This window comes from Acartia tonsa, chromosome 5 (genome assembly GCF_053477335.1).
Source record: "Acartia tonsa isolate MP-2025a chromosome 5, ASM5347733v1, whole genome shotgun sequence".
Taxonomy (NCBI): Eukaryota; Metazoa; Arthropoda; class Copepoda; order Calanoida; family Acartiidae; genus Acartia; species Acartia tonsa.
This window is the reverse complement of record NC_137264.1, coordinates 52,492,369-52,520,349: the sequence shown is the minus strand read 5'-3', so window position 1 is coordinate 52,520,349 and position 27,981 is coordinate 52,492,369. Positions and strand designations below refer to the sequence as shown.

The 27,981-nt window shown below is 32.3% G+C and overlaps 1 protein-coding gene across 6 annotated transcripts in view; it reads left to right on the top strand.

The window, feature by feature from the left end:
• Positions 1 to 27,219, top strand: part of LOC145319820 (sodium-dependent proline transporter-like) — a 50,831-nt gene extending 23,612 nt beyond the window's left edge. For 3 of the 6 annotated variants that reach the window (XM_080162180.1, XM_080162178.1, XM_080162179.1), the window contains 22 exons: positions 4,475 to 4,567; positions 6,395 to 6,486; positions 8,340 to 8,403; positions 9,042 to 9,122; positions 9,768 to 9,843; positions 12,963 to 13,019; positions 13,712 to 13,760; positions 15,126 to 15,181; positions 16,229 to 16,307; positions 17,727 to 17,828; positions 18,122 to 18,198; positions 19,824 to 19,902; positions 20,410 to 20,513; positions 20,805 to 20,924; positions 21,412 to 21,515; positions 22,262 to 22,325; positions 22,518 to 22,604; positions 23,469 to 23,600; positions 24,031 to 24,173; positions 24,651 to 24,834; positions 26,053 to 26,175; positions 26,867 to 27,219. In XM_080162180.1, coding sequence (XP_080018306.1) covers positions 4,475 to 4,567; positions 6,395 to 6,486; positions 8,340 to 8,403; positions 9,042 to 9,122; positions 9,768 to 9,843; positions 12,963 to 13,019; positions 13,712 to 13,760; positions 15,126 to 15,181; positions 16,229 to 16,307; positions 17,727 to 17,828; positions 18,122 to 18,198; positions 19,824 to 19,902; positions 20,410 to 20,513; positions 20,805 to 20,924; positions 21,412 to 21,515; positions 22,262 to 22,325; positions 22,518 to 22,604; positions 23,469 to 23,600; positions 24,031 to 24,173; positions 24,651 to 24,834; positions 26,053 to 26,175; positions 26,867 to 26,891 — 1,991 coding nt within the window. In that variant the 3' untranslated portion in view covers positions 26,892 to 27,219. Of the gene's footprint in view, positions 1 to 4,474; positions 4,568 to 5,372; positions 5,404 to 5,495; positions 5,556 to 5,819; positions 5,860 to 6,394; positions 6,487 to 8,339; positions 8,404 to 9,041; positions 9,123 to 9,767; positions 9,844 to 12,962; positions 13,020 to 13,711; positions 13,761 to 15,125; positions 15,182 to 16,228; positions 16,308 to 17,726; positions 17,829 to 18,121; positions 18,199 to 19,823; positions 19,903 to 20,409; positions 20,514 to 20,804; positions 20,925 to 21,411; positions 21,516 to 22,261; positions 22,326 to 22,517; positions 22,605 to 23,468; positions 23,601 to 24,030; positions 24,174 to 24,650; positions 24,835 to 26,052; positions 26,176 to 26,866 lie in introns of those variants that run through there. The other 3 variants (XM_080162183.1, XM_080162182.1, XM_080162181.1) reach the window with 3 other exon arrangements.
• The last annotated feature ends 762 nt before the right edge of the window (positions 27,220 to 27,981 follow it).

The window sequence follows — 27,981 nt, the reverse complement described above, 5'->3', positions numbered from 1 at the left end:
AATCTATGAAATTCGTATGACCATTTTAATTATTATTTATAGAGTAGATTCGCTAAATAAAGGTGTTTTAATACTGTCACCCTAAAAAGGAAATAAACATGTCTTTATAACCGTTGCGGTGTATAAGCTATTCTTATTGAAAAGCCTCGCTTATATAAAATCAGTTTAGCCAGAATAAAGAAATTTTTGTTCGTTTTTTTCTTCAAAGAGTCATTAATGCGTTAAAAAGTGCTTTGTAAAATAAACCCTGGTAAAAACTACATTTAAAATATGATGATTGATTTTGGTTTTGTTTTATATTTGATGGATATAATATGATAATTACTACAAAGGCTACTATATGATAAAATCAATCGTCAATTGACTAAACAAGGATGACTAAATCAAAAAGTAGTCAGACTAAAAGAATTATAATAGTGTTAAATATACTAGAACCCATAGTGTCATAATCACTTTTTCTCATTCTTTTCTTTAACACCTTTTGGGTATTTCATTAAATCTGAATTTGTTTGTTAAAACTGGTAGTGTTCTTGCATCTCAACATTAATTTTAATCTACAGAGGGGGTAATTTTGTTTATCATGGTTCGGGATGTAGATAAGTGTACCGTTCATTTTCTTATTCCTTAATATCCCGATAGTAAAGTAACAGGATGTTTGTCTGTCTGTGTGTCTGTCTGTGTGTCTGTACCGAAGGATCTCGCTAACCGCTGAACCGATCGGGTTCTCCTTAACAGGGTAGCTTCTCATAAGTCCCGGGAAGGTTTATAACTATTTTGGGGGAGGGTACTACCACCCTCCCAAAAGAAATGACAAAAAAATTGAAAATTTTCTTAAAATCTGGGAGACTTCAACGTCAAATAAGGTGGTATCGTACATAAAAAAAATTAACTTTAACAAACAAAAACATTTAAAGTGCCACTAGAGGCCTCTTGGGGCGTAGCCGCTAGTTTTACAATAAAGTACCATTTCAAAATTAAGGAAAATATTGTCTTACTTGTTATTTAAATTTAAATCTTCATTTTAGTGTACTTTTAAGTCATAGATCCGTTATGTCAAATGTTTTATTGTCATATTGCAGTTTCCTAAATGCTTAAAAAGTGTCCTCCCTTTTTTGGTTATTACTGGTTTGAATTTATAATTTTTATTCATTTTAAACATTTTTGGATCAAATAATAAATATTTTATTTTGTTATAAATTATTTTGAATATATATAAATAACCTTATTAAAAGTCTAATTTAAAAAGCTTGTTGGTAAAGGTTTTTTAGTAATAGCTTGTATAATTGAGTTATGCCTTACATGGCAATCAAATATATCTCGCCCCACCCCCCTAACAGGGCCTCTAGAGGCTAATGTTGCAGATTTTTAAGATTCTGATAAAGATAAGTTCTTGTTTCCATTAGGATCTCGAAAACAATTTAAAAGAAATATATACATGTTCAGAAATGGTTTGTTTTGGTGTGTGGAAAGTTTTAGTCTATTTTTTTCGAAGTTTTTTTTTTTAAAAATGTGCAGGAAACCTGGAAAAAAATAATTTCAACTATATAAAAGTTTTAAAAATTTTACTTGTCACTTTTAATGTGTTTTTTTAATTGCTGGATTATCTAATTAGATATCTCATTAACATAATTATAAGATTCCTGGTATTTGAATTTAGTTTTTTTAATGAAGCTACTCTATAAGCGACCTTGTTTATCATTCTGTCGGTAAGGCTATCTTCCTTTATCTCTCTCTTTCTCTCTCTCTCTCTCTCTCTCTCTCTCTTTCTCTCTCTCTATCTCTCTCTCTATCTCTCTCTCTCTCTCTCTCTCTTGCTACTCTCCGACCATCTTTCTCCCTTTTACCAGTCATTATCGTTCTTGTTAAAATTTCGAGTGAAAATTCATGTTTAAGGATTATAGTCAAAAATGTAAAATTGAGAAAATATAAATATGTGAAGAAAATTTAACTGGTTAAGCCGCAGTTTTTCTCATATCGCATATGGACCCGTGGATCTAAAGGGATAAGACAATAATAAGCCAACGAATAAGTACAAACATTATTATAAAACTTTGGGGACTAGTGTATTAAACGGCATTATTAGTGTCTCCTTCTCCCTGATATGGACTAAGTACAGAAAATATTTAAAATTTGGTATTTACGGTCGGACCTATCTAAAATGTGGAACAGCTTCGCTTTTAAGAATTATATCTACATTTAATTATTTATGGATAATCTTTACAAATTAAGTTGGCTCATGCCACAAAATTCCAAGAAATTTTTTTACTACAAAAAAACATTTTGTTGTTGTTTCTTCCTGCCTTCTTGAAAATAGCGTAGCTACACAAATTAGGGTATGTCTGTACGTTCGTACGTCCATCTGTCAATAAAACATCGTCATCCTATTATATAAACTAGTATGGGTTTTTTGTCTGTAGCTTATGATTTCGTTCGATAACCAACGAACTGATAGACTTCTCCATTTTATGGAAGTTTCTTATAGGTCCCTGGATGGTTATAGGCTATTTAATTTTTGTATATAATTTTGGTTTTAAGCTATTTTCCTTCTTTCATTACTCCTTCAAATGCTAGGAGTGCATCCGCTATTGAAATAATACAGAGACAGCGACCTTTTTTTTACATTCGAAATAGCCTGAAGTATTTTTTATTATTCATACTCTACAAAAAACAGAGACTTCTTCAGTTTAATTTTTTTATTATTTACTGTTTGATCTGCAAGAATGTTAATTGTGTACAAAATCTTACTTGTTTATATAATTTTATTCACTATTTAAAGGCAATCTTTTTGCTTATTCTAATTCTTAAAATTGATCAATACATTTTTGTTATACATTTTTGGAAAATTGCTATAAACATCCGCTACTAGTAAAAAGCGAAGCTATTTTATAAATCGATTTGTTCGGCTGTCCATCAGTTAGTTAGTGTTTCCTAGTTCAAAAGAAGGTGTATCAACTTTTTTACTTTTTATTTAAGATAGCTAGCCGGTTCTTTTAGTAAGTAGTAGATGTAAAATTTTTCATAGAATTCAGATATGCAATCGGTTTTTTTTGTAGACCTCTTATTTTTTAAGTAATTTAAGTTTAAAAAAAAAAATAAGTCGATTTTAAGGTACTAAAATGCAACAAAAAAGAAAAAGAAAATGGCCATTATGAACAAAAATAGTAAGATCTTTAATTTGACACCTTACTTTTTCAATTCTGTCAAGTAATTATTGAAAAAAACGATTTTTTTAAACCCACGAGAATAAAAACTTTGAACTAAATTTTATCATTACCAAGACATAAGAAATAGGCGTTATATATACTGTTAGAATGAGAAAAATATTACAAATCCATTCTAAGCAAAATTGAAATAAAAAGTTTACAATGTAGTTTATAAACTACAATAAAAGGAATTATATACAAATATTATATTATATTATACAGGCAACCACCTTATTTTTTGAATTGAGAATAAAAATGGGAAGGGGGTAAAGAGGGGGTAACTAGGGGATGACGAAAGTGTTGCCTGTACAACAAAATACAATAGGCTATTTTTTCATTTTGTATTTTTTTACTTTTTTTCTTACAATGGATTCGTAATATTTTTCTGATTCTAAAGGTATATATGAACCCATATTTTTTTTACCTGTGAAATGATAAAATTAAGTTCAAAGTTTTTATTCTCGTGGGTTTAAAAAAATCAATTTTTTCAATAATTAACTGACAAAATTCAAAAAGTAAGGTGTCAAATTAAAGATCTTACTATTTTTGTTCATAATGGCCATTTTTTTCCTTTTTTTTTGTTGCGTTTTAGTACCTTAAAATCGACTTAATTTTTAAAAAAAAAACTTAAATTACTTAAAAAATAAGAGGTCTACAAAAAAACCGATTGCATATCTGAATTCTATGAAAAATTTTCCTTTTTTTTTGTTGCGTTTTAGTACCTTAAAATCGACTTAATTTAAAAAAAAAAACTTAAATTACTTAAAAAATAAGAGGTCTACAAAAAAACCGATTGCATATCTGAATTCTATGAAAAATTTTACATCTACTACTTACTAAAAGAACCGGCTAGCTATCTTAAATAAAAAGTAAAAAAGTTTATACACCTTCTTTAAAGAGAATTACAAATGTATATGAAAAAAGGGAATTTTCATAAAAAAGAAAAAAATCTTATCAATATTTTTAAGGACAAATATAATTTCCAGTATGGATTCTTAACCGATTGATATCCGCTGGATTAGAACCAGTTCCGCTGGATTATAACCAGTTTTTAGCCATACTGAAAAAAATCCTGTATAACATTGTATTAAAAACAATTTTCCACGATTATTGAAATAAAAATCATATTATTTTTGGTACCCCGTGCCCCTAGGTGCTAACAAAACTGTTTTTCTTTTTCTTTTTCATTTTAATATCCACAGCAAGCTGTCTATAAGACAATGTGATTAATAACTAATAGATCTTTATTTTAAAAATTGTTTTACTTTCAGGTCTTGGTAATGTCTGGCGGTTTCCATACCTGTGTTTTAAATATGGAGGAGGAGCATTTCTTGTACCTTACTTTCTTATGTTGTTATTCATAGGTATAGTAGATACTTAGTTATTAATCTAGGGGTGGAGTCTTTCTTGTACCTTACTTTCTTATGTTACTATTCATAGGTATAGTAGATACATAGTTTTTAATATAGGGGTGGAGTCTTTCTTGTACCTTACTTTCTTATGATGTTATTCAGAGGTATAGTAGATATATAGTTTTTAATGTAGGGGTGGAGTCTTTCTTGTACCTTACTTTCTTATGTTACTATTCATAGGTATAGTAGATACTTAGTTTTTAATATAGGGGTGGAGTCTTTCTTGTACCTTACTTTCTTATGTTGTTATTCATAGGTATAGTAGATACTTAGTTTTTAATATAGGGGTGGAGTCTTTCTTGTACCTTACTTTCTTATTTTACTATTCATAGGTATAGTAGATACTTAGTTTTTAATATAGGGGTGGAGTCTTTCTTGTACCTTACTTTCTTATGTTGTTATTCATAGGTATAGTAGATACTTAGTTTTTAATATAGGGGTGGAGTCTTTCTTGTACCTTACTTTCTTATGTTGTTATTCATAGGTATAGTAGATACATAGTTTTTAATATAGGGGTGGAGTCTTTCTTGTACCTTACTTTCTTATGTTACTATTCATAGGTATAGTAGATACATAGTTTTTAATATAGGGGTGGAGTCTTTCTTGTACCTTACTTTCTTATGTTGTTATTTATAGGTATAGTAGATACATAGTATTTAATATAGGGGTGGAGTCTTTCTTGTACCTTACTTTCTTATGTTGTTATTCATAGGTATAGTAGATACATAGTTTTTAATATAGGGGTGGAGTCTTTCTTGTACCTTACTTTCTTATGTTACTATTCATAGGTATAGTAGATACATAGTTTTTAATATAGGGGTGGAGTCTTTCTTGTACCTTACTTTCTTATGTTGTTATTCATAGGTATAGCAGATACATAGTTTTTAATATAGAGGAGGAGCATTTCTTGTACCTTACTTTCTTATGTTGTTATTCATAGGTATAGTAGATACATAGTTTTTAATATAGGGGTGGAGTCTTCCTTGTATCTTACTTTCTTATGTTACTATTCATAGGTATAGTAGATACATAGTTTTTAATATAGGGGTGGAGTCTTTCTTGTACCTTACTTTCTTATTTTGTTATTCATAGGTATAGTAGATACTTAGTTTTTAATATAGGGGTGGAGTCTTTCTTGTACCTCACTTTCTTATGTTACTATTCATAGGTATAGTAGATACTTAGTTTTTAATATAGTGGTGGAGTCTTTCTTGTACCTTACTTTCTTATGTTGTTATTCATAGGTATAGTAGATACTTAGTTTTTAATATAGGGGTGGAGTCTTTCTTGTACCTTACTTTCTTATGTTACTATTTATAGGTATAGTATTTTTTTATAACTATGCCCCTACTTATCTTACTCTTAAAAGTAAAAATCTACAGTACTAAATTTGAAAATAGATTAATAAATTCAATTGAGTAATATTACAATTAAATATAATTATAGTTATTTAAAAATTAATTGTGTTTTTGTTTATAACGAGTAATAAACACAAACAGCCCAATGTCCCCTTCTTTCCCGATCTTTCTTCCTTGATAAATGTATGATAAAATGAAAATAATATTTAATATTATTTCTCGTATTCATTCGAATCCGGTGGATAGGAACCGGTTCTCATCCATACGAAAAAACTATGTCTAGCATCGTATTATATCCAGCTTTCTACGAATATAGAAATGTACAATCACAAGATTAAAACTAGTTTTTTTAGCCGGTACATTCTATATCCGCGGAAAGCCGTTTATAATGCGATACGAGAAATAACTATTATCTTTTTAGGATTTCCCTGCTTCTTGTTGGAACTGACTATTGGCCAATACTCAGCTATGGGACCAGTTACTGTCTATTCTAATATCTCTCCTATGTTTAAGGTTTGTCATATAGATAGATAGATAGATAGATATAACCAATACTCAGCCATGGGACCAGTTACTGTTTATTCTAATATATCTCCTATGTTTAAGGTTTGTAATATAGATAGATAGATAGATAGATATAACCAATACTCAGCTATGGGACCAGTTACTGTTTATTCTAATATATCTCCTATGTTTAAGGTTTGTAATATAGATAGATAGATAGATATAACCAATACTCAGCTATGGGACCAGTTACTGTTTATTCTAATATATCTCCTATGTTTAAGGTTTGTAATATAGATAGATAGATAGATAGATATAACCAATACTCAGCCATGGGACCAGTTACTGTCTATTCTAATATCTCTCCTATGTTTAAGGTTTGTCATATATGTAGATAGATAGATAGATATAACCAAACAAGGATGACAACATCCATAAAAGCGAAGCACTGAGACGGTAGGACAAACAGACATTAACACTTGTATAGTGTCTGAACTGAAAAATCAGAATGTAAAAGTCTAAGAGTCAAAGCAAAATTGTAAGTAAATTTGTTGAAAAACTGCTTGATACAGGATAATGTCTATTGACATACTTACATTTTAGGACTTGATTATAGGGTTGCTTCGCTTATAATATCGTTCTTTGTTGTCCCAGGAATCAACATACCAAAAATCAGATCAAACTGATAATTAGATCACATAAAAATTTGTTGTTAAAAAAGTAGAAAATCAACATGTTTAAAATGAACGTACGGACATTCTGGTAATGATTATAGAGTTGCTATGCTTTCCAAATCGTACCTAACTACTACAGGAATCATCATGCAAAGTTTAAAATCGATAGGACAATTCTAACATGCCTAAATTAACGAATAAAAGCTATCTATCTCTGACGGACGTACGGACGGACCTACCCTAATTATAGAAAAGCTTCGCTCTTACAAAGACATGGTCATATTTTTGTGTATAATCAATCATGCATTATACCGGCAACTCACCCTTTAATTACATGGCCTTTTACTGAAAAATTCGCGGTAATGTTTGCACCCTTCTTATACTATTATTGTCACGTGCCTGGCATAGAAGCATCAAAAACCATTTTTAAAGTCTTACAAGTGATAAATAGATTAAAAATTATGGTTGATCAATAGGTAGGTTGCGTGATTGTATTAATATTATATTTTGTCTTTGTTTCAGTCTTTTTTTTATCGCGAAGGATAAAAGATTTGTATCTAGATATTCAAAAAGAGTTATAAAACTTTGGGTCGTGTGAAGAAAATGAAGTTGTGGGTTTCGTCGTATTGATACAAAGGTTATTATAGGTTAGGTTAGGTGATTGCATCGCAGGGTTAGAGCCCCCTGCGGGGGCTAGAAATAGGAGGAAAGCTACTTTGAAAACATAACGAAACCCGCAACTTTGTTTCCTTCCAAAACTTTGGGGACTAGTGAAATATATGGTACAGCACGCCTACCTCTCTTGTATTATAAAGAACTAGCGTCCCTAGCCTCTAGGGGCTTTGCCCCAAGAGGTGATAAAAAAAAGGCGAAAATCGTAAAGGACCATGGAAATCTCCTTAAAAAAAAGGACCAAGGAAATCTTCTACAAAAAAAATAACGGACAAAGGAAATCTTCAGCAAAAAAAAAATGGGGTTGGATTTTTTGTTTTTTGGGGGGGTTGGGGGTGTCCCACCCCCCAAGAAAATAGCTTAAAACCACCACAGGTAGATACCCTGAAGAGTAGAATCCGATCGTTTCAGTGGTTACCGAGATCTTAAGGGACGGACAGAAAGACGGACAGGCGCTCAGACGGACAGATGGACAGACATCGTTCTACTTTGTATTATAGATATTATTATTTTCAGGGTCTTGGAATTGCAAACTTTGTTGCCCAGTCCTTTGTTGGTCTGTACTACAACATGATCATAGGAATGCAAATATTTTCATTAAAAAAAATAATAATTTTGCTTATGGCAAAGTATATATAGAAAATTTACTATAGTTCTGCCTAGTTTATTTGTGCATTTATAATTGTAAAAAACATAGATATATTATAAAAAATATATAAAGTTTTTGAATCATGTAAAGAAAACTAAGTAGCAGATTTCGTCGTATTTTCACAGTAGCTTTTTTCCTATTTATAGCCCCTGTGGGTGGCTTTAACCCTGCGGGACAATCACCAACATTTATCTAAAGTAACCTAACCTAAAATAACCTATCAAAAGCTAACATGAAAATTTGACGAAATCCGCTACATCGTTTTCTTTCCATGAGCCAAGGTTTCTTAAAATTCATTCATCCATCTTTATGAAAATACAGCTTTATTTATCACGCTAGTGAATTCTTTAGAATATAATAGTCCTTGCTTTCACTCAACTATATATCTTGAAAACCGACCCCTCAACATTCTTATTTTAAAACTTATTTCAAGTCCTTACAGTAGGCTAGGCTCTTACCCTGCGGGACCCTATCCCTAGGAGGTTTATCCCTGGTCCAGGTGTAATATTGAGAAAACTGCCAAACTATTTATGATAAGTATGAAAATGAAAATATGAATTAAACCCTAGCCTGGACAATTTACTACTTGTTTGCCAGCTTCACCTCCCACCTGCCATGGCAAGACTGTTCCAATAATTTTAATGATCAATGTAAGTTTTTTTCCACCTTTTATTGATGTATGTCTGTTTATCTATCCTTCTTTAAAACTAAGCCCTATTCGATTTTTTTCGAATGGATACACTATTCCCTTTTATTTAATTAAATCTAATTGAAAGTTTGCTGCGTATCAATGAATAACTATTTTTATTTACTATTATTTGCCTGATTTTTTTACTATTATCATTCCATCATACATACTTTTGCTTTATTTATATACACTTCATATGTGAAGCTTTTTATTGTTCCTATAAAAATGACGTCATACTGGCTTACCATTGGCCAATTAAAATGTATACTGGTCTGCCATTGGTAATTTAGTCTGTGTATTGGCCTATCACTTGTCATTTGCATTGTATGACGTCATTTTTTCAAAGAGCTTCCAAAATTGTCCTTATTTGCATGTCATAATTGAATAATAATTATTCTCGTATTCATTCGAATCCGGTGAATAGGAACCGGTTCTCATCCATACGAAAAAAAACTATGTCTAACATCGTATTATATCCAGCTTTCTACGAATATAAAAATATACAATCATTAGATTAAAACCAGTTTTAATCTCATAATTGTACATTCTATATCCGCGGAAAGCTGTTTGTAATTCGATGCGAGAAATAACTATTCTTTTTATTAAGTTTGTTTCTCCATTGCCGAGTATACCGACTGTGTGGAGCAAAGAAAAAATACTTCAGATCTTGTATACATCAATAGGTAATAAGTTAGTAGTAGTAGACAGGGTTCTAAAGGGATAAGACAATAGACGGTAATTGGTGCACATCCTTCTGTAGATTAAAATTAGTGGTTGAAATATTTAGACACTCAACTGAATGAACCAACCAATCAAAATCCAATAAAAATCCCCAAAGTTGTTAAACCAACGAATAAGAAAATGTAACTAGTTGGGGACTAATTTAGAAAACAGTCCAATGTCCCCTCCCTACCTGGTACGGTAGTATGGTTATTTACAATGTAGTAGAACAGAACTTTTTAATTGGTCCCATGGCCCTATCTTCTTAACTATTGCAGGCATCTAACCCTTTGATTGCATGGACTTTGTCTGGAAACTAATGAGTTGCGCCAGTTTTTGACCAAGGCATTTCTTATGCTTAGAATGACTGTATATTTTTCATCGAAGCGTAAACGCCGCGCTGTAAGAAATCTTTTAACCAAATCAATTATTATCACAAGCAAATCTACAAAATTGTTTGGTCATTTTTAGCAGAGAGGCTTCTCTATAAGCCAACCGCTTTGGTTGGTATTTCTGTTAGTCGGTCTTAAACGCATACGTGGCCTTGTCATTTTAAATATCAACCAATCATGTTTAGAAAGATTTCGAACCGTTAACGTCAAGGTACAAAAGTAGGTGGAAGATGTACCTGCACTTTAATATCTAAAAATTCCATAATGAAAAACAAATTATGCAGAAAACAGACGTTATATAGAAATACAGACAGACGGGCAGAAAATGGAAGATTATTAGCTTTAAGGAACACAGGTTGCATGTTGAATAACCTTCTAAATCTATAGAAATACATACATAAACACACAGACAAACTGAGAGGCAGACAGACAGAGCGGGATTTTAGGGAAAAGACAATGGACAAACATTATTGTACATCCCAAATGATGATACATTAAATTACCTCTTCTGTAAATTCAAATTATTGGTTGAAAAGTTTGAACACTCAAATTAATGAGCCAACCAGTCAAAATTAACAAGGTTGATAAGCCAACGAATGAGAAAACGTTATTATAAAACTTTGGGGACTAGTGTAATAAATATTCTAGTGTCCTCTCTCTCTCTCTCTCTCTCTCTCTCTCTCTCTCTCTCTCTCTCTCTCTCTCTCTCTCTCTCTCTCTCTCTCTCTCTCTCTCTCTCTCTCTCTCTCTCTCTCTCTCTCTCTCTCTCTCTCTCTCTCTCTCTCTCTCTCTCTCTCTCTAAATACAATACAGATAGTAAGAGAATAAAATGTTTATAGAACATACTACTGTATGCTAGAAACAGGTGGTGTAACGTACTATTTTCCAGGGATACAGAGATAAGACAAGAGCTGGCAAATCAATCTTATCTCCTAATTTTTAACACATGATAAATATTGGGTTAAGGGTTGGGAGAAAATTAATTTTTGATCTAGTCTCCTTCAGAAGAAACTAGGGTTGGGCCGGATATCCGGTTGATTTCTAAGGCCGGATATCTGGCCAACGGATATCCGGCAAATTACCGGATAAACGGATATCCGGCATTAAAAATCAGCCGGATATCCTGTATCCGGGTAGTTTTAATATCCGGAATCCGGCCGGATATTGAAAATGACCGGATATCCTGCTCAACACTCAGTTTTAGATGACAATGGAAAAATTTTATGAAATATTATTTTTATTTCAATTATTGCGTTAAATACGTTTTTTCACAAAGACAATTTCAGACATTTGTAAAGTGAATTTTTAAGTATTTCTAGTTGTATTAAGTACATTTTTTTGTTCAAATATTAAATTTATATTTCAAGACACTTAAAAAACTGGAATGTGGGAGGAAGTCGACCTTTTACTTTCAATTTTGATTTTAAAAGGAAAGGAAAATGTTTTCATTTCTTTATAGGGGCGATTTGTCTTTGAAAGGTTGAGATAACCTCCCTAAAAATAATTACAAACCTTCAATTGTTCTATCTGTATCTTCACTGTAAAGGAGAACCATATTGGTTCAGTGGTTAGTGAGATCCTTCGCTATTGACTAAATAAGCTTACTACTTTATATATGTACTAGCGGCTTCGCCCCTAGCCTCTAGGGGCTTTGCCCAAGAGGTGATAAAAAAAAATTATTGCGAGAGACCATAAAGGACCATGGAAATCCCCTTCAAAAAAAAAAAAATGGGGGGGGATTTTTTGGTTTTTGGGGGGGTTGGGGGTGTCCCACCCCCCGAGAAAATAGCTTAAAACCACCACAGGACCAATAGGTAGATACCCTGAAGAGTAGAATCCGATCGGTTCAGTGGTTACCGAGATCTTAAGGGACAGACAGACAGACGGACGGACAGACGGTCAGACGGACAGACGGACAGACAGACATCGTTCTACTTTGTATTATAGATATGACTAGCTGCTACGCCCTTAGAGGCACTAGAGGAAGGTTGAATTTTATAACCCAATTTATTACTTTAGATTTTAAAAGAAAAAGTAAAACCATTTTTTTTTTGGGGGGGGGGGGAGATGACTTACCCCATTTTTAATTTTTGTTAAAAAAATTTTTTAAAAATGTTTTGGAGAACACCGTAATAGTGTCTGACTGATTATGACGTAACAAAAGAAAAATTAGCCAATGAGAGGCCGTTATTGACCAATGGTAAAATTTATAGTGGCCTCTCATTGGCTAATTTTTTTTTGTTACGTCGTAATCAGTCAGACACTATTACTGTGTTCTGTTTTGGAGGGGGGGGTAAATTTTTTCTATTGGCAATTTATGTTGTGAGGTTGATGATACCATCCCCCAAATAGTTATAAACCTTCTCGGGACTTATGAGAAGCTACCCTGTTAAGGAGAACCCGATCGGTTCAGCGGTTTGCGAGATCCTTTGTACAAACACACAGACAAACAGACATCCTGTTGCTTTAGTATAAGGATAGTTGCTGCGCCCCTAGCCTCTAGGGGAGGACGGATATGTCAGGAAAATAGCCGAAAACCACTCAAAGAAACGTATAAACCTATCTTGAAAAGAATTACTCACTCGAACGAGCCATTTCCGAGATCTTTGGCAGATAGAAAATACCTTACTACTTTATATTATAGGATAGGATTAGACAGACTTTTTCTTACTTATATTTTTAATGTTTAGGAATTGTACAAACGAGCCAGCTTTCTTGAACGATATTATGAGTAACAAGGCACTATGGTAAGCATTTTTTTAAAGCGAAGCTTTTCTATAATTACGGTCAGTCTGCCCGTCCGTAACGTTTAGCTCTTTTTGTTAATTTCAACCTTAGAATGATGATTCCTATATCAGTTGGGTACGACTCTAACCATTTAAAAAATGCAGATTTTTTACTTTTTTGACAACAAATTTTTGTATGTTAGGATTTTTGGAATACCGATTCCTATTACAACAAAGTACAATGTAATAAGCGAAGCATCTCTATAATCCTATAAGTCCTAAAATGTAAGCATGTCCTTAAACAGAATCATGTATTTGAGCAGTTTTGCAACAAATATACTTACAATTTTGTTTAGACTTTTGCATTATTATTCTGCTTATTAAGTATATACACTCTACAAGTGTTAATGTTTGTTTATCCTTCCATTTTGAAGGTGCGCTTTTATAAAGGTCGTCATCCATGCTTCAATTTCATTTCAGTTGAAATATTCGGTGCATTCACTCAAAATGCTCATTTCTGAAAAAAATCTATCCCTTATCTAACCCATAGCGGCCCTAGCCCAATGGGACCTATTATACCTTCGATGCCCCTACTACGCAGGGCTACCCTGTACCTAATATAACCTAACCCAACTAGACATAAAGTTAAATACAAATACACATAAAACTACCTCTCTCTTTTTTAGAAATTTTTAGTATATTTAATTTCTCAGGTATAAACACACAAAAGAGCTGAAACATCCCAATGAAACTACTTATAAGGTAATATATTTTTTTTTAATCTTTACATATACTTCTGTCCAAGTAAAATACAGTTAGCTTTCACAAGTATTGAACGTTTGCTTAAATGGAAGTATATTTTAACTGAAGACAAACTATTGTACCTCTAAAGGAAGGCTGTCGCAAATACGTCGCTTTAACTTCTAAAATACTGACAGAATTAGACCCAGTACCCTAAATTTGAAGCCTCCAGCTTCAATAACAAAAAAGATATAAACATTTTAGAATGACTTTTTCGGGAGTTGAATATATTTTCGAAAAATTCTAACGCTCTTATAAGAATTTTGGGATCTACTGCAGTTCACGGTAAAATATTGCTGGTAACGAATATTGCTAAAAATCTATGAATTTAAAAGGCTGCTAGCTGCCAAACGGCTGAACGTACACATCATGCCCGAACACTGTTTTAAGCGGCATAAGAAGGCCTACAAATAATCTGGAATAGCCATAAATAAATAATACATAATTATCTCGCAGTGCAGAGAAATGCGCGAAAAAGGCCTATTTTACGCGCTTTTTCTTCAGTGGAGCTTTCCCTGTACATCATTGGATCTTGGCTATTTCAGATTATTTGTAGGCCTTCTTATACCGCTTAAAATGGTGTGCGGGTATGATCTGTACGTTCAGCCGTTTGGCAGCTAGCAGCCTTTAAAATTCATAGATTTTCAGCAATATTCGTTACCAGCAATATTTTACCGTGAACTGCAGTAGATCCGAATTTTGAATATTAAAGTTCACCTTCTAGAAGCAAAATTATGAGCTTATATTGGGAACAGAGTTAGAATGCCAGTAACTTATTACATTTTTACAATAAAAAAACATTTCTTAGTCAAAATCTCTAAAAAAAATTCAGTTTATATATGACTATACATTTGCTAGGTACAAAATAAGGAAACTAATGTTTTGTCGTTAAATTACAAAGAACACAGTAATAGTGTCTGACTGATTATGACGTAACAAAAAAAAATTATCCAATGAGAGGCCGTTATTGACCAATGCTAAAATTTATAGTCAGACACTATTACTGTGTTCATTTACAAACTGATTTTTTCCCTACAGGCTTCCTATAAATTATTACACTAGTCAAAATTTTATCTAAATGTATCATTTTTATATTCTAAAATATACCTTATATTAATGCATTTACTTATCTATCTATAATACAAAGTAGAACGATGTCTGTCGGTTTGTTTGTTTGTCTGTCTGTCTGTCTGTTTGTTTGTAGCGAAGGATCTCGCTAACCGCTGAACCGATCGAGTTCTCCTTTACAGAGTAGCTTCTCATAAGTCCCGGGAAGGTTTATAATTATTTTCTTTTTTAATAAATAAACAAATATATGTATTGTAGGCTGACTGTTGGTACACTAATGCCACATTCTGTAATGAAAATGCAACTGAAGCCAGGTACAAATATTTTCAAGTTTTTTTTTTATCTCAATAGGTGTAAAAAATACAGAGTTTTAAGACAGATTTTACGAATTTTTAGGCAATTGATGTCAAGGCTCGGCAGCCGAGCGTCATCCACGACTAAGGCTCAATTGAAACCCAAATTGATGCTTTGACATTTTTTGGAAAAGAAGATTTCCATGTTTGGGTCAGATTTAGACTTCATGATTTTTAAAATTGTAGAACGTAGATTTCTGTGAGGCTTACAGGCGACTGCCGAGCCCTGCATACAGTTTCTCTTTTTTCATAAATAAGTTCTTAAACGTTGATGAAGCTTTACCAAGTGTCTCAAAAATCAGCCATGTGACGTCATAAAAATGTGGGATTATCCCTGTCTTTTTCCCTTTTCCCCTCTCATCCCTTTTTTTATGACGTCATATGGCTGATTTTTTTTAGACACTTCCGTTTGATCAAATAATTAAGTTAATTAATTGGTGGTAGATCTAAAGCGACTTTTATTTTCAAGCTGTTTTTTGGGGCATGCCCTTAAAGTGCACTGTTTTAAAACAAATTGAAAATAAGTTGCTACAGAGGTTTTATTTCTATTCCTTAACCCCTGCTCTTCGGAGGGCTCTGGCCAAAACTTAATATAACCTAACCCGAAGTATAAACGGTACTACGTCAAACAGTAGATGCGTCAAACGATAGACAGACAAACAATAGATGCGACAAACGCTAAACAGACAAACAGTAGATGCGTCAAACGATAGACAGACAAACAGTAGATGCGTCAAACGATAGACAGACAAACAGTAGATGCGACAAACGCTAAACAGACAAACAGTAGATGCGTCAAACGATAGACAGACAAACAGTAGATGCGTCAAACGATAGACAGACAAACAGTAGATGCGACAAACGCTAAACAGACAAACAGTAGATGCGTCAAACGATAGACAGACAAGTAAAAACAAACAAACTTTTCTCTTTGTTTCAATTTACTTCAAATAAAGGGGGGCGGGTTCTGTACGAGTTATTTTATTATTGAAATATTTTTTTTTTTAGTATTTTGAAGCCATTTGATTTGCCAGTTGGAAAGAGAGACTCATCCAGTAGCCAATATCTCAAGATTTCTGTACTCAAGGTAATATCTCAAGATTTCTGTTCTCAAGGTAATATCTCAAGATTTCTGTTCTCAAGGTAATATCTCAAGATTTCTGTACTCAAGGTAATATCTCAAGATTTCTGTACTCAAGGTAATATCTCAAGATTTCTGTTCTCAAGGTAATATCTCAAGATTTCTGTACTCAAGGTAATATCTCAAGATTTCTGTTCTCAAGGTATTATCTCAAGATTTCTGTACTCAAGGTAATATCTCAAGATTTCTGTACTCAAGGTAATATCTCAAGATTTCTGTACTCAAGGTAATAAATGTATAAGTATAGATGTATAACCCAGATACTAATTGCTGAGGACCTTTTTCGTCTGCTTGCAAATTGCTTTCTGATCTAATGTAGCGACTTTGCTGTGTTAATATTTCCGATGCTATTGGATGATATTTAAAGACGGCCCAAAATCCCCACCCCATGAACCAAGTTACATATAGCTCGTGTCCCCTCTATTCTTTTACTTTAATCTTAAGGTTACTAATGTTAAAAGCGAAGCTTTTCTATAATTAGGGTAGGTCCGTCCGTACGTAACGGATAGCTCTTTTCGTTAATTTAGGCATGTTAAAATTGTCCTATCGATTTTAAACTTTGCATGATGATTTCTATAGGAATTAGGTACGAGTTAGAAAGCAAAGCAACTCTATAATCGTTACCAGAAAGTCCGTACGTCCATTTTAAACATGTTGATTTTTAACTTTTTTAACAGCCAATTTTTATGTGATAAAATTATCCGATTAGTCTGATTTTTGGAATACCGATTCCTAGAACAACAAAGTACATTGTTATAAGCGAATCGTCTTTATAATTAAGTCCTAAAAATGTAAGTATGTTTATAACAATATCCTGCATTTAAGCAGTTTTTCATCAGATTTACTTACATTATTTTTTCGTTCGACTTTCATACATTTATATTCTGATTATTGAGTTCTGACACTATACAAGTGTTAATGTTCGTTTGTCCTAACGTTTCTGAGCTTCGCTTAGTTTTTTAAAAAAAAACTTTTCTATGGATTTTATTCAGCACGTTTTTAATGAGTAATTAGAAAATTATTTCTGTTTCTGAAAGTTGGTCATTTTTTTCACAACTATTTGTTACAAAAACATTAGTAAGCAAACATACAAACGGACAGACAAGCCCAATTATTTAGAAAAGTCTGAACAAAAATTGTAACTAATCTTCTATTTTTAACGGAAGCTAAAAATATTACATACTTTGACGGAGGGAAGGATAAAAAAGCGGAAGCTTCTATCTTGAAAAGAAGCCAAGAAAATTATAATTCAGACAGACAGACTGGAGTACAAAGCAAGTTAAAGAGTAAAAAATAGATAGACAAGGGGGTTAATTATGAGGCTCAATTATCAACATTCTATCAAAAATATTATTTTTTATTTAGGAAGCTGCCAGTATCGAACCCGAGCACTTTGGAACTCCGGATTGGGCCCTGGCCCTCTCCCTCCTCTGTGCATGGATCATTATATTCCTCTGCCTGGTTAAGGTACAGATTTGTAGTAGCGCAGCTACTACTTTACATCTGACATGTCAATACGTGAAAGTGTCATGTGTGACTCCATAAAAATACGTCAGAGTAATTCCTTTTTTAGGGTTTATTTTTATTCCTCCCTTTTAGTATTTTTATGACGTCAATTATTGTCAATTAAAGGTATTGCCAGAGATCTATAGATTAGACTATATGAACTATACATTTAAGTGAAGCTACAATTACAATAAACCAAATTACCACTTATGTAAATTAACATAATATAACTTTAAGAAATGTTATTGTTTTAGGGTATTAAATCCAGTGGAAAAGTTGTTTACGTGACTGCCACCTTCCCATACCTAGTTCTCATCATTCTACTTATCAGGTAAATAATAGTTATTTCTTGCATCGTATTATAAACAGCTTTCCGCGAATATATAAAATGTACAATTTTATATATGTAGAAAACTGAATATAATATAATGCTAGACATAGTTTTTTTTCGGATGTCTGAGAACCGGTTACAATACACTGGATATTAATCGGTTTCGCATGAATACGAGAAATGTGTTTAATCTGGTATAATAAATCTGTGTCTTTATAGGTCCTGGGATGGTTTATATCTATTTTGGGGGGGAGGGTACTTCCACCCTCCCAAGAGAAAGCGCCCCTATAATTTAGAAAAGAAATAACACAAAATATTTTCAAGAACCACTAGAGACCGCTACTGGCGTAGAAAACATTTTATACAAAAAAAAAATATTTTTAATTGCCTCTAGAAGTCTACACTGACATAGAAATTATTTTAAAGTGCCACAAGAGGCCTCTAGATGCGTTTGCATGACAATGGAAATTCGACTTTCAAAAGTAAATAGGTCAATAATAAAACAATAATTCTTTATTTATAATAATTTTGTACAGTTACCTTAATAAACAGTCATCCTGCTATTATTGTTGAAAGAAGGTGTATCAACTATTTTTTTTATAGCTAGCCGGTTCTTTTAGTAAGTAGTAGATGTAAAATTTTTCATAGAATTCAGATATGCAATCGGTTTTTTTGTAGACCTCTTATTTTTTAAGTAATTTAAGTTTAAAAAAAAAAAAATTAAGTCGATTTTAAGGTACTAAAATGCAACAAAAAAAAGAAAGAAAATGGTCATTATGAACAAAAATAGTAAGATCTTTAATTTGACACCTTACTTTTTCAATTCTGTCAGGTAATTATTGAAAAAATCGATTTTTTTAAACCCACGAGAATAAAAACTTTGAACTTAATTTTATTATTTCACAAATAAAAAAATATGGGTTCATATATACCATTAGAATCAGAAAAATATTACGAATCCATTGTAAGCAAAATTGAAAAAAAAAGTTTACAATATAGTATATAAACTACAATAAAAGGAATTATATGAAAATATCATATTATGTTGTACAGGCAACGTCTTAATTCTTCAATTGAGTATAAAAATGGGAAGGGGGTAAAGAGGGGGTAAAGAGGGGGTAAAAAAGGTAAGACAATAGTGTTGTCTGAACAAAAAAAATAATTGGCCATTTCTGTAATTTTTTAATTTTTAAATTTTTTTCAATTTTGCTTACAATGGATTCGTAATATTTTTCTGATTCTAATGGTATATATGAACCCATGTTTTTTATGTCTGTTTGAGAAAATATTTAGGTCTAAAGTTTTTATTATACCGAGGTTAAAAAAATAGATTTTTTCAATAATTACTCAACAGAATTTTAAAAGTAAGGTGTCAAATTAAAGATCTTACTATTTTTGTTCTTACTGACCATTTTCTTCTTTTATTTTGTTGCGTTTTAGTACCTTAAAACCGACTTAATTATTTTTTTAAAAAACTTAAATTACTTAAAAAATAAGAGGTCTACAAAAAAACCGATTGCATATCTGAATTCTATGAAAAATTTTACATCTACTACTTACTAAAAGAACCGGCTAGCTATAAAAAAAAAAGTTGATACAACTTCTTTTCATTGATTTTTTTTCAGAGCTGTAACTCTTGACGGTGCTTCTGACGGTATTTACTTCTATCTTGTTCCTGATACTACAAAGCTGGCAAATATAGAGGTAAATTTAGTTAATATTTATATCACTAGGTGGCATTTTAGAGTATTATCTGGTTCATGATACTTATTCAAAGCTGGCAAATATAAAGGTAGTTTTAGTTAATATTTATGCCACTAGGTGGCATTCAACTCTAGATATTTCAATCTTAATTTTCATTTATAAGACTGGAAATATTAAGTTGACTTTTATTTAGTTCATTTGCAAGATTTTACTTTTACTCTTAGTTTGGCTATTGACAGGTTTCATAATAAACTGTTATAATACTATCGACTACGCCTTTAGAAGCCTCTAGGGGCACTTAAAATGTGAGGGGAGTAAGATTTTATTGGGAGGGTGAAGATATTCTACCCCAAATAGTCAAAAACCCTCCTTGGACCTATATTAATATTCACTGTAAAGAAGATCTAATTGGATTCAGCGCTTAATGAGATCCTTCGCTACAGACAAAAATAAAGCTTACTACTTTATCTAATAGGATTATACCTTATCCTCTTTTTTCCCCCGCAGGTGTGGGTTGCTGCGGCCGGTCAGATCTTTTTCTCGTTGTCTGTAGCTGGCGGTGGTCTTATCACATTGGCGAGCTACAATCAATTCAATAATAATATTTTAAGGTAACTTCTTTTATTTTTTTATTTCCCTCACAATTATCTTTTATAGTAGCCAAGAAAACATAGTTTACAGGCGATATATTTTATTGTTATTTTGCGAGCTCTCTCAACGTGCTATTTTCATTGCCTAAATTTATTCCTTTTATATTTATGCTGACATAAAATACTTCTTTAATTTTATGTTTTGGGACTATATAATAATATTTTTTTACTTTTGTAGCCCCTAATTGTGTGTATCATACTAATAATATTAAATTTTATTTTGAGCCATTCTAATTAAAGTAATATTTTTAGGGACACCCTAATTGTATGTATCGGAAATTGCAGTACCTCTTTCGTGGCTGGATTTGCCATTTTCTCAGTTCTTGGATTCATGGCTAAACAGATTGGACTAGATGTTGAAGACGTAGCCACGTAAGTTGAAATAAGTCAATTATAGCCAAGTTACTTCCTCTGATTTTAAAATATTTAAAAAATTGTATCATCTAAATTGATTGAAAGCTTCTATTTTTTTGCTTGGCATGTTTTAAGCTATTTTAAGTTAAGCCAGCACGATACTTTTTCAGTGTTAAACAGACATACAATACTTTGATCTTAAGACCTTTTTATGTAAGTCCTAACTGTGCAAGAAAATGATTTGTCTTTTCCCTTTTATTATTTTAATGTAATGCAAATGTCTTTAGATGTCTTGAGTTTTTTTCCTAGACGATTGGTTGATGTATATCTTAAATTATGATAGCCAAAATTACCCCCTTCTGTAGATTAAAACTGTTGAAAGTTTGTTTTAGATATCAAGATGTTTACAGTCTAATGTCCCATACCTTAAATTCATTCCTAACCAATTATGATACAGAGAAGGTAGCTGATTGAATTGTCAGTTTGTTTTAAAACTTTTGTTTAGGAGCGGCACAGGTCTGGCCTTCGTAGCGTATCCAGATCTGGTGACAAAACTACCTCTGCCCACCCTCTGGGCCATTCTTTTCTTCCTTATGTTGTTCACTTTAGGTACAGTTATTGATAGGAATCACCATGCAAAGTTTGAAAACAATAGGATAATTCTAACATGCCAAAATTAATGTAAATAGCTAACCGTGACGGACTGACCCTAATTATTGAAAAGCTTCGCTTTAAAAATACATTGGGTAATTGCATAAAATATGTAGTGCTTAGATCTTCCACAAATTAAATTTTGAATGCTCTACTGTTTTTGTGTAGTCCAAAGGAACTTTAAAACAGAGGTCCCAAAAAAAGGTAGCTCATCTTTCCCATTTTTAGCGGATTTTCATCATTCTTTTATATATATACTAGCGGCTTCGCCCCTAGCCTCTAGGGGCTTTGCCACAAGAGGTAATTAAAGAAAAATAATAATTACCTCTGGAGATGCACCCACAAATTTTAAATAATTTTTAAAAAATTAAGTACCTCATGAGAAGCCCCCACTCCACCACAAATTTTAAATAATTAAAAAAAAAAATTAAGTACTTGATAAGAAGCCCCCACTCCACCACTAATTTTAAATAATTTAAAAAAAAATTAGGGGAGATTTTTTTCATTTTTGGGGGGATTGGGGGTGTCCCACCCCCCAAGAAAATAGCCTAAAACCACCACAGGACCAGTAGGTATATTCCCTGAAGAGTAGAATCCGATCGGTTCAGTGGTATCCGAGATCCTAAGGGACGGACAGACAGACGGACGGACAGACATCATTCTACTTTGTATTGTAGATGACAAGTAAAATTGTTTATTTATAGGTTTGGATTCCCAGTTTGCAATTGTAGAAACTATCCTTACTGGCGTTTTAGATTATCAACCAAAGTAAGTAATAAATTATTTTGAATATTGTATTGTTCAATGCCAGGCTAGAAGTTTTATCAACAATGCAATTAATGGAATATTTAAAACCCCTTGCTTTAAATGTTGATTAAAATAATACCAAAAGAAAGTTTTTATTTTCCTCTAAGATTTATTCCAATTTAATGATTTTTATTATGAATTTGTTTTTTTTAGATTGAGAAACAAGAAGATGTATGTTGTAGCTGGAGTTTGTATTGTTGGATTCATTTGTGGTCTTCCTCTCACATGCCCTGGCGGAGGGTAAGGATATCTATCTATCTATCTGACTATCTATCTATCTATCTATCTATCTATATATCTATCTATCTATCTGACTATCTATCCATCTATCTATCTATCTATCTAGCTGTCTGTCTATCTTTCTCTCAATCTATCTATCTGTGTTGCAGCCTGTGTTTGTATTGTTGGATTCATTTGTGGTCTACCTCTCACATGTCCTGGCGGAGGGTAAGGATATCTAACTATCTATCTATCTATCTCTCAATCTATCTATCTATTAAACAGCAGGAGTTTGTATTGTTGGATTTATCTGTGGTCTACCTCTCACATGTCCTGGCGGAGGGTAAGGATATCTATCTATCTATCTGTCTGTCTATCTATCTCTCAATCTATCTATCTGTTAAACAGCAGGAATTTGTATTGATGGATTTATCTGTGGTCTACCTCTCACATGCCCTGGCGGAGGGTAAGGATATCTATCTATCAATCTCTCAATCTATCTATCTATTAAACAGCAGGAGTTTGTATTGTTGGATTTCTCTGTGGTCTACCTCTCACATGTCCTGGCGGAGGGTAAGGATATATAACTATCCATCTGTCTATCTATCTATCTATCTATCTATCTATCTATCTATCTATATTTCTGTCCTTCTATCTATCCCTCAATCTGTCAATCTATGTAGCAACTTGTATTTGTATTGTTTGATTTATCGGTGTTCTACCCTCGTCTATTTATATCTATCTAACTACCCATCTATCTGTCTATCTATTTATCTGTATTTAGCCAACTATCTATCTACCTGATATCTATCTGTGTCTAGCCATATGTCTATTTATTTATCTATCTATATTCTATAAAAGTTTAATAACCATCTTTCTTTCTAGATATCTATTGGACCTACTGGATAATTATGCCGCTGTATGGCCCTACCTATTTATTGGAGCTACAGAACTAATCCTACTTTCTTGGGTCTATGGTTATTCAAACTTCATTGATGATCTCGTAGAAATGACCAAGTAAGTAAGACACGAGGACAAACAATATTAGAGTAGCGACGCTTTAGATAATGGAAAATATTAAGGAAAGAGTGATCTAAAAATGCACTGTTATCTAAGAAAAAAGCAATATTTTTAACTTAAAAATTCTTTAAGTAAATGTTTAATTTTCAAAGAATCAAATAATTTAAATTTAAATCTTTATCAAAGGTGGAAAACCATGAAACCTTTATTTTTTTACAATACAGAAAAGCACAAAACTGTACTAATATATATTTTTTTATTCAAAAGAAACTCTATTTAACTAAACTTATAGGGTGACTTAAAATTCCAGATGTAATATAGAATTAAAGAAATCATCAAAAATAATAATAATATAACGGACAGACAGACACGATTACTCTTAAATAATTGTAAGGTAACTTCGCTTTTAAAACATATTATATTATAGTGCCACGTGGTTGAACAACAAGTATGTGAAATACTTCCTGGCCACCTTCTACATGGTTGTCTCTCCCCTCATCATTGTTGTTATCCTGTTGATTGACTGGGCCAGCTATAAACCATTCACCAAGGGAGACTATGAATATCCAGGTTAGATTTATATTTGGGGAGAGGACATTGTATTGGACAGGGCGGGAGGGGATATCGGGCTAGTCCCCAAAGTTTTATAATAAAGTTTTCTTTTTCGCTGGGTTGCTAACTTTGGGACTTCAGTGAATTTTGATTGGTTGGTTTAATAAGTTGAGTGTTTAAACGTTTCAACCACTAATTTTAATGTTTATCAACATTGGGGACGTACATCAATTTATCAGAAGTATAATCTAATTTGATTGTTATCTATAATGGTACCCAATATTTAGTAAACCATTAAATTTGTCTCTTTCGTTGGGCGAAAACTTTTTTAGACATATATTATGCGTTTACTTTAAAAGGTGTTTTTTTATATATGCGTTTTCTGGGATAGGCGTTTTTTGAGATGACCCATTATAGGATTGGTAGGGACCTTCACCCATTTCCTGACACCACTAGTAATAAAAATTATCAAAAAACCTTTTTTTATAACTTTAGGATGGGCCAACGGAATCGGCTGGTTTATCGCCATGTTCTGCATCCTGTCCGTCCCAATTGTGATGATCATCTACGTGGTGATGAAATGGTTCAACTCTGGTCAGCCTACAGACAAGGATGGAAGTATGGACGTTCTCGAGGAGTCATATAGACACACCAATGAATGGAGAGCTAATGCTTTCAAGTAAGATTTTTGAGTAGCGTATCTACTAAAGTTTTTTGTATGTTCGATCACGTATTTGGCCATAACAAAAATGCTTTCAAACGGACCTTTTTCGACTAGAGAAACTAAAACAGTTCCTTTACAAGCCCAAGTAATCAGTTTTGTAATATCTTTCTATTTCAAGGAAAACTAATAAAAATACTAAAAATATGTAAACAGAAAAAGTTATAATCAATGCACAGCACAAATCCCTTTTTAAAAAGTTAATTGAAAACAATTAAACTTACAAATTAGGGAAAAAAGTAATTTTTCTATTGATTTTATGGCTTCCATACATATCAAAAACCAACATCCAAATTTTCATATTTTCATTAATTTTCCATGAAATTACAAAACTGATTACTTATAAAGGAACTGTTTTTGTACCTTAGGTCAGATTCTAATATCTAACAAACTTTAATTTTGGATCTACTGCAGTTCACGGTAAAATATTGCTGGTAAGGAATATTTCCAAAAATCTATGAATTTAAAAGGCTGCTAGCTGCCAAACGGCTGAACGTACAGATCATACCTGCACACCATTTTAAGCGGCATAAGAAGGCCTACAAATAATCTGAAATAGCCAAGATCCAAAAATGCACAGGGAAAGCTTCACTGAAGAAAAAACGCGTAAAATTGGTCTTTTTCGCGCATTTCTCTGCACTGCCAGATAATTATGCATTATTGATTTATGGCTATTCCAGATTATTTGTAGGCCTTCTTATGCTGCTTAAAACAGTGTGCGGGCATGATCTGTACGTTCAGCTGTTTGGCCGCTAGCAGCCTTTAAAATTCATAGATTTTTGGAAATATTCCTTACCAGCAATATTTTACCGTGAAATGCAGTGGATCCTAAATTTTCTATGGATAATTCACTTTTTCTTCAAAATTTATCCCTGAATTAAAAAAAAGGGGAAAATTAATTTTTCTTTGATTGATCTACCCTCAAAATATATCCTTTGGCAAGCTTTTACATACCTTTTACAAAGACAAATTTTGTCATGCCAACGGCTTAACCATGCGGAGCATTCATTAACATTTACCTAACCTAACTTAAAATAACCTATCAAAAGCTACTGTTGAAATACGACGAAACGCCCCCTAAGAGGCGATGTCACGAAACCTACAATACCAGAAAATTGAATTTATATATGATAACAAATTAAACATTACCTTTACGGCAATTGTCTATTATTTCAGAGCTTATGAGAGGGGCGAAACAACGGCCGACTTTGGTTATGAGGCGTTGGCTAACGGACGGCTAATAAGGAGGCGGGGAGCTGACATTAGGACTGGAGGCATTGACAATAAGGGATGGAGAAAGTAAGTGTGATAATAGTAATGTATCGCATCGTATTATAGACAGCTTTCCGCGAATAGAAGGAAATATTATAAGATTAAAATCGAGAGGCCGCAGTCCCGGGCTAACAAATGATAATAAAATCGTTGAAAATTGTCTGTAATGCGATGCTATACATGATTTTTTCAGTATTGCTGAGAACCGGTTCTAATCCAGCGGATATTAATCGGTTTGAAAGCTTTACTGGAAAAAGGGTTCCATTCCCACGGAATTGCTCCCACGTTCTACACCTAGCCTATATTCCCTGCGGAGGTCCTTATTCCCAGGAAATCAATTTACTTAACAAATAAATGTAAAAGTATCGATGTAAAATCGAGACAACTATCCAGACCCAGTAGTGGATACCCTTTTGTCTGCTAGCAAATTGCTTTCTGTTCTGTTCTATTGTATGGACTTGGCTGTGTTTATATTTCCGACGCTATTAGCTGATTTAAAACCTAATACAAAATCTGGACAGGGTCTACGCTCTGTGGGCACAGTTCTCATGCTCCTTTATTTTTTTTAAAATCCTATTTAAACCAAAATTCCTTTATAAAAACCTTATTTATGAATAATTAAGAAAGGCAAGATTTCAAAATCTTACAGTTTAAAAATCACGAAACCTTTCAGACGCAAAAAAAATGTAAATTTCATTTTACCTTTTCTTTTGTTTAGATCAGCTGATTTGACCTCATTGTAATTTACAGAGAAGCTTTCCCTCACTTCAGAAGAAATATTCAGTATTTGTAAATTTATTTTTGTTATTGTAATTTATCATTATAAATATGTATTATGTAATTTAAAAAAAAAAAATGCTCAAAATTTTAACAATAACATTTCTTTTAAAGAGTGCAATTTTAAATGATCTTTCTATGTATATATATTTTTTATTATTTTTATATGAATTAAAATTTATTATATTATGACTATTTTTCTAAATGAAATCTTCCATAATTTGTTTTATTTTTGTCTGACAGTTAACTTATATCAAAATATGTATTTGAAAGGAAAATAAAATTTTAAAAACATCTTTTTTATTTATCATTTACTAAAAAAAAAATAACGAAAAAAGCTTTTAAAAACAGGCAACTCTTTAAATTAATAGGCATTTTTGGGGGAGGTCGGGGGCAATATTTGTGAATCTATAAAAGTATATCAATTTTATACAAATCTATAGTTGAGGTGTAATCCATATTAAGCTTATTCCTAGGAGGATTCAGGGATAAGGGATAGGAAACCTGGCCATAAATTAGGTCTCGGCCTGGTTTTGAAAGGGATCATGCAACTTTTACCATTTGCCTAATTTAATGACCTTACTGGCGGACGGCTCATATTGGCTACCGTTCTAAACCAATAGTGTTCTGTGATTTGGGCTTGTTTTGTATCAACCAATCACCAATTGGCGGAAATTTTAGAAGCAGACAATTCTAGAAAAAATAATGATTTGTCTGCTACGAAAAAATAAATATAAATGGTGTTAGATCACATTAGTTTAATTATTAAATCTGCTTAGAGTTAAACATTAAAAAAGGGCCATATAGAAAAAACAAAAATAACGGGATTATTTTTTTGGAAAGAAGGTAGCTACGAATTTTCATTTGATAGTTTATAAATTTGATGTTGTATTTTGAATTTTAAAAATTTAATACGGAATTGATACAACACCTTAACCCTAATTTTTGTACAATACAACACAGTACAGATATATCATTACATTATAGTATCCAAAGAACTTGATAGAATGTTACCCAAGTGCATATTTATTTATTTATTTTGAATTTTAATTAGCA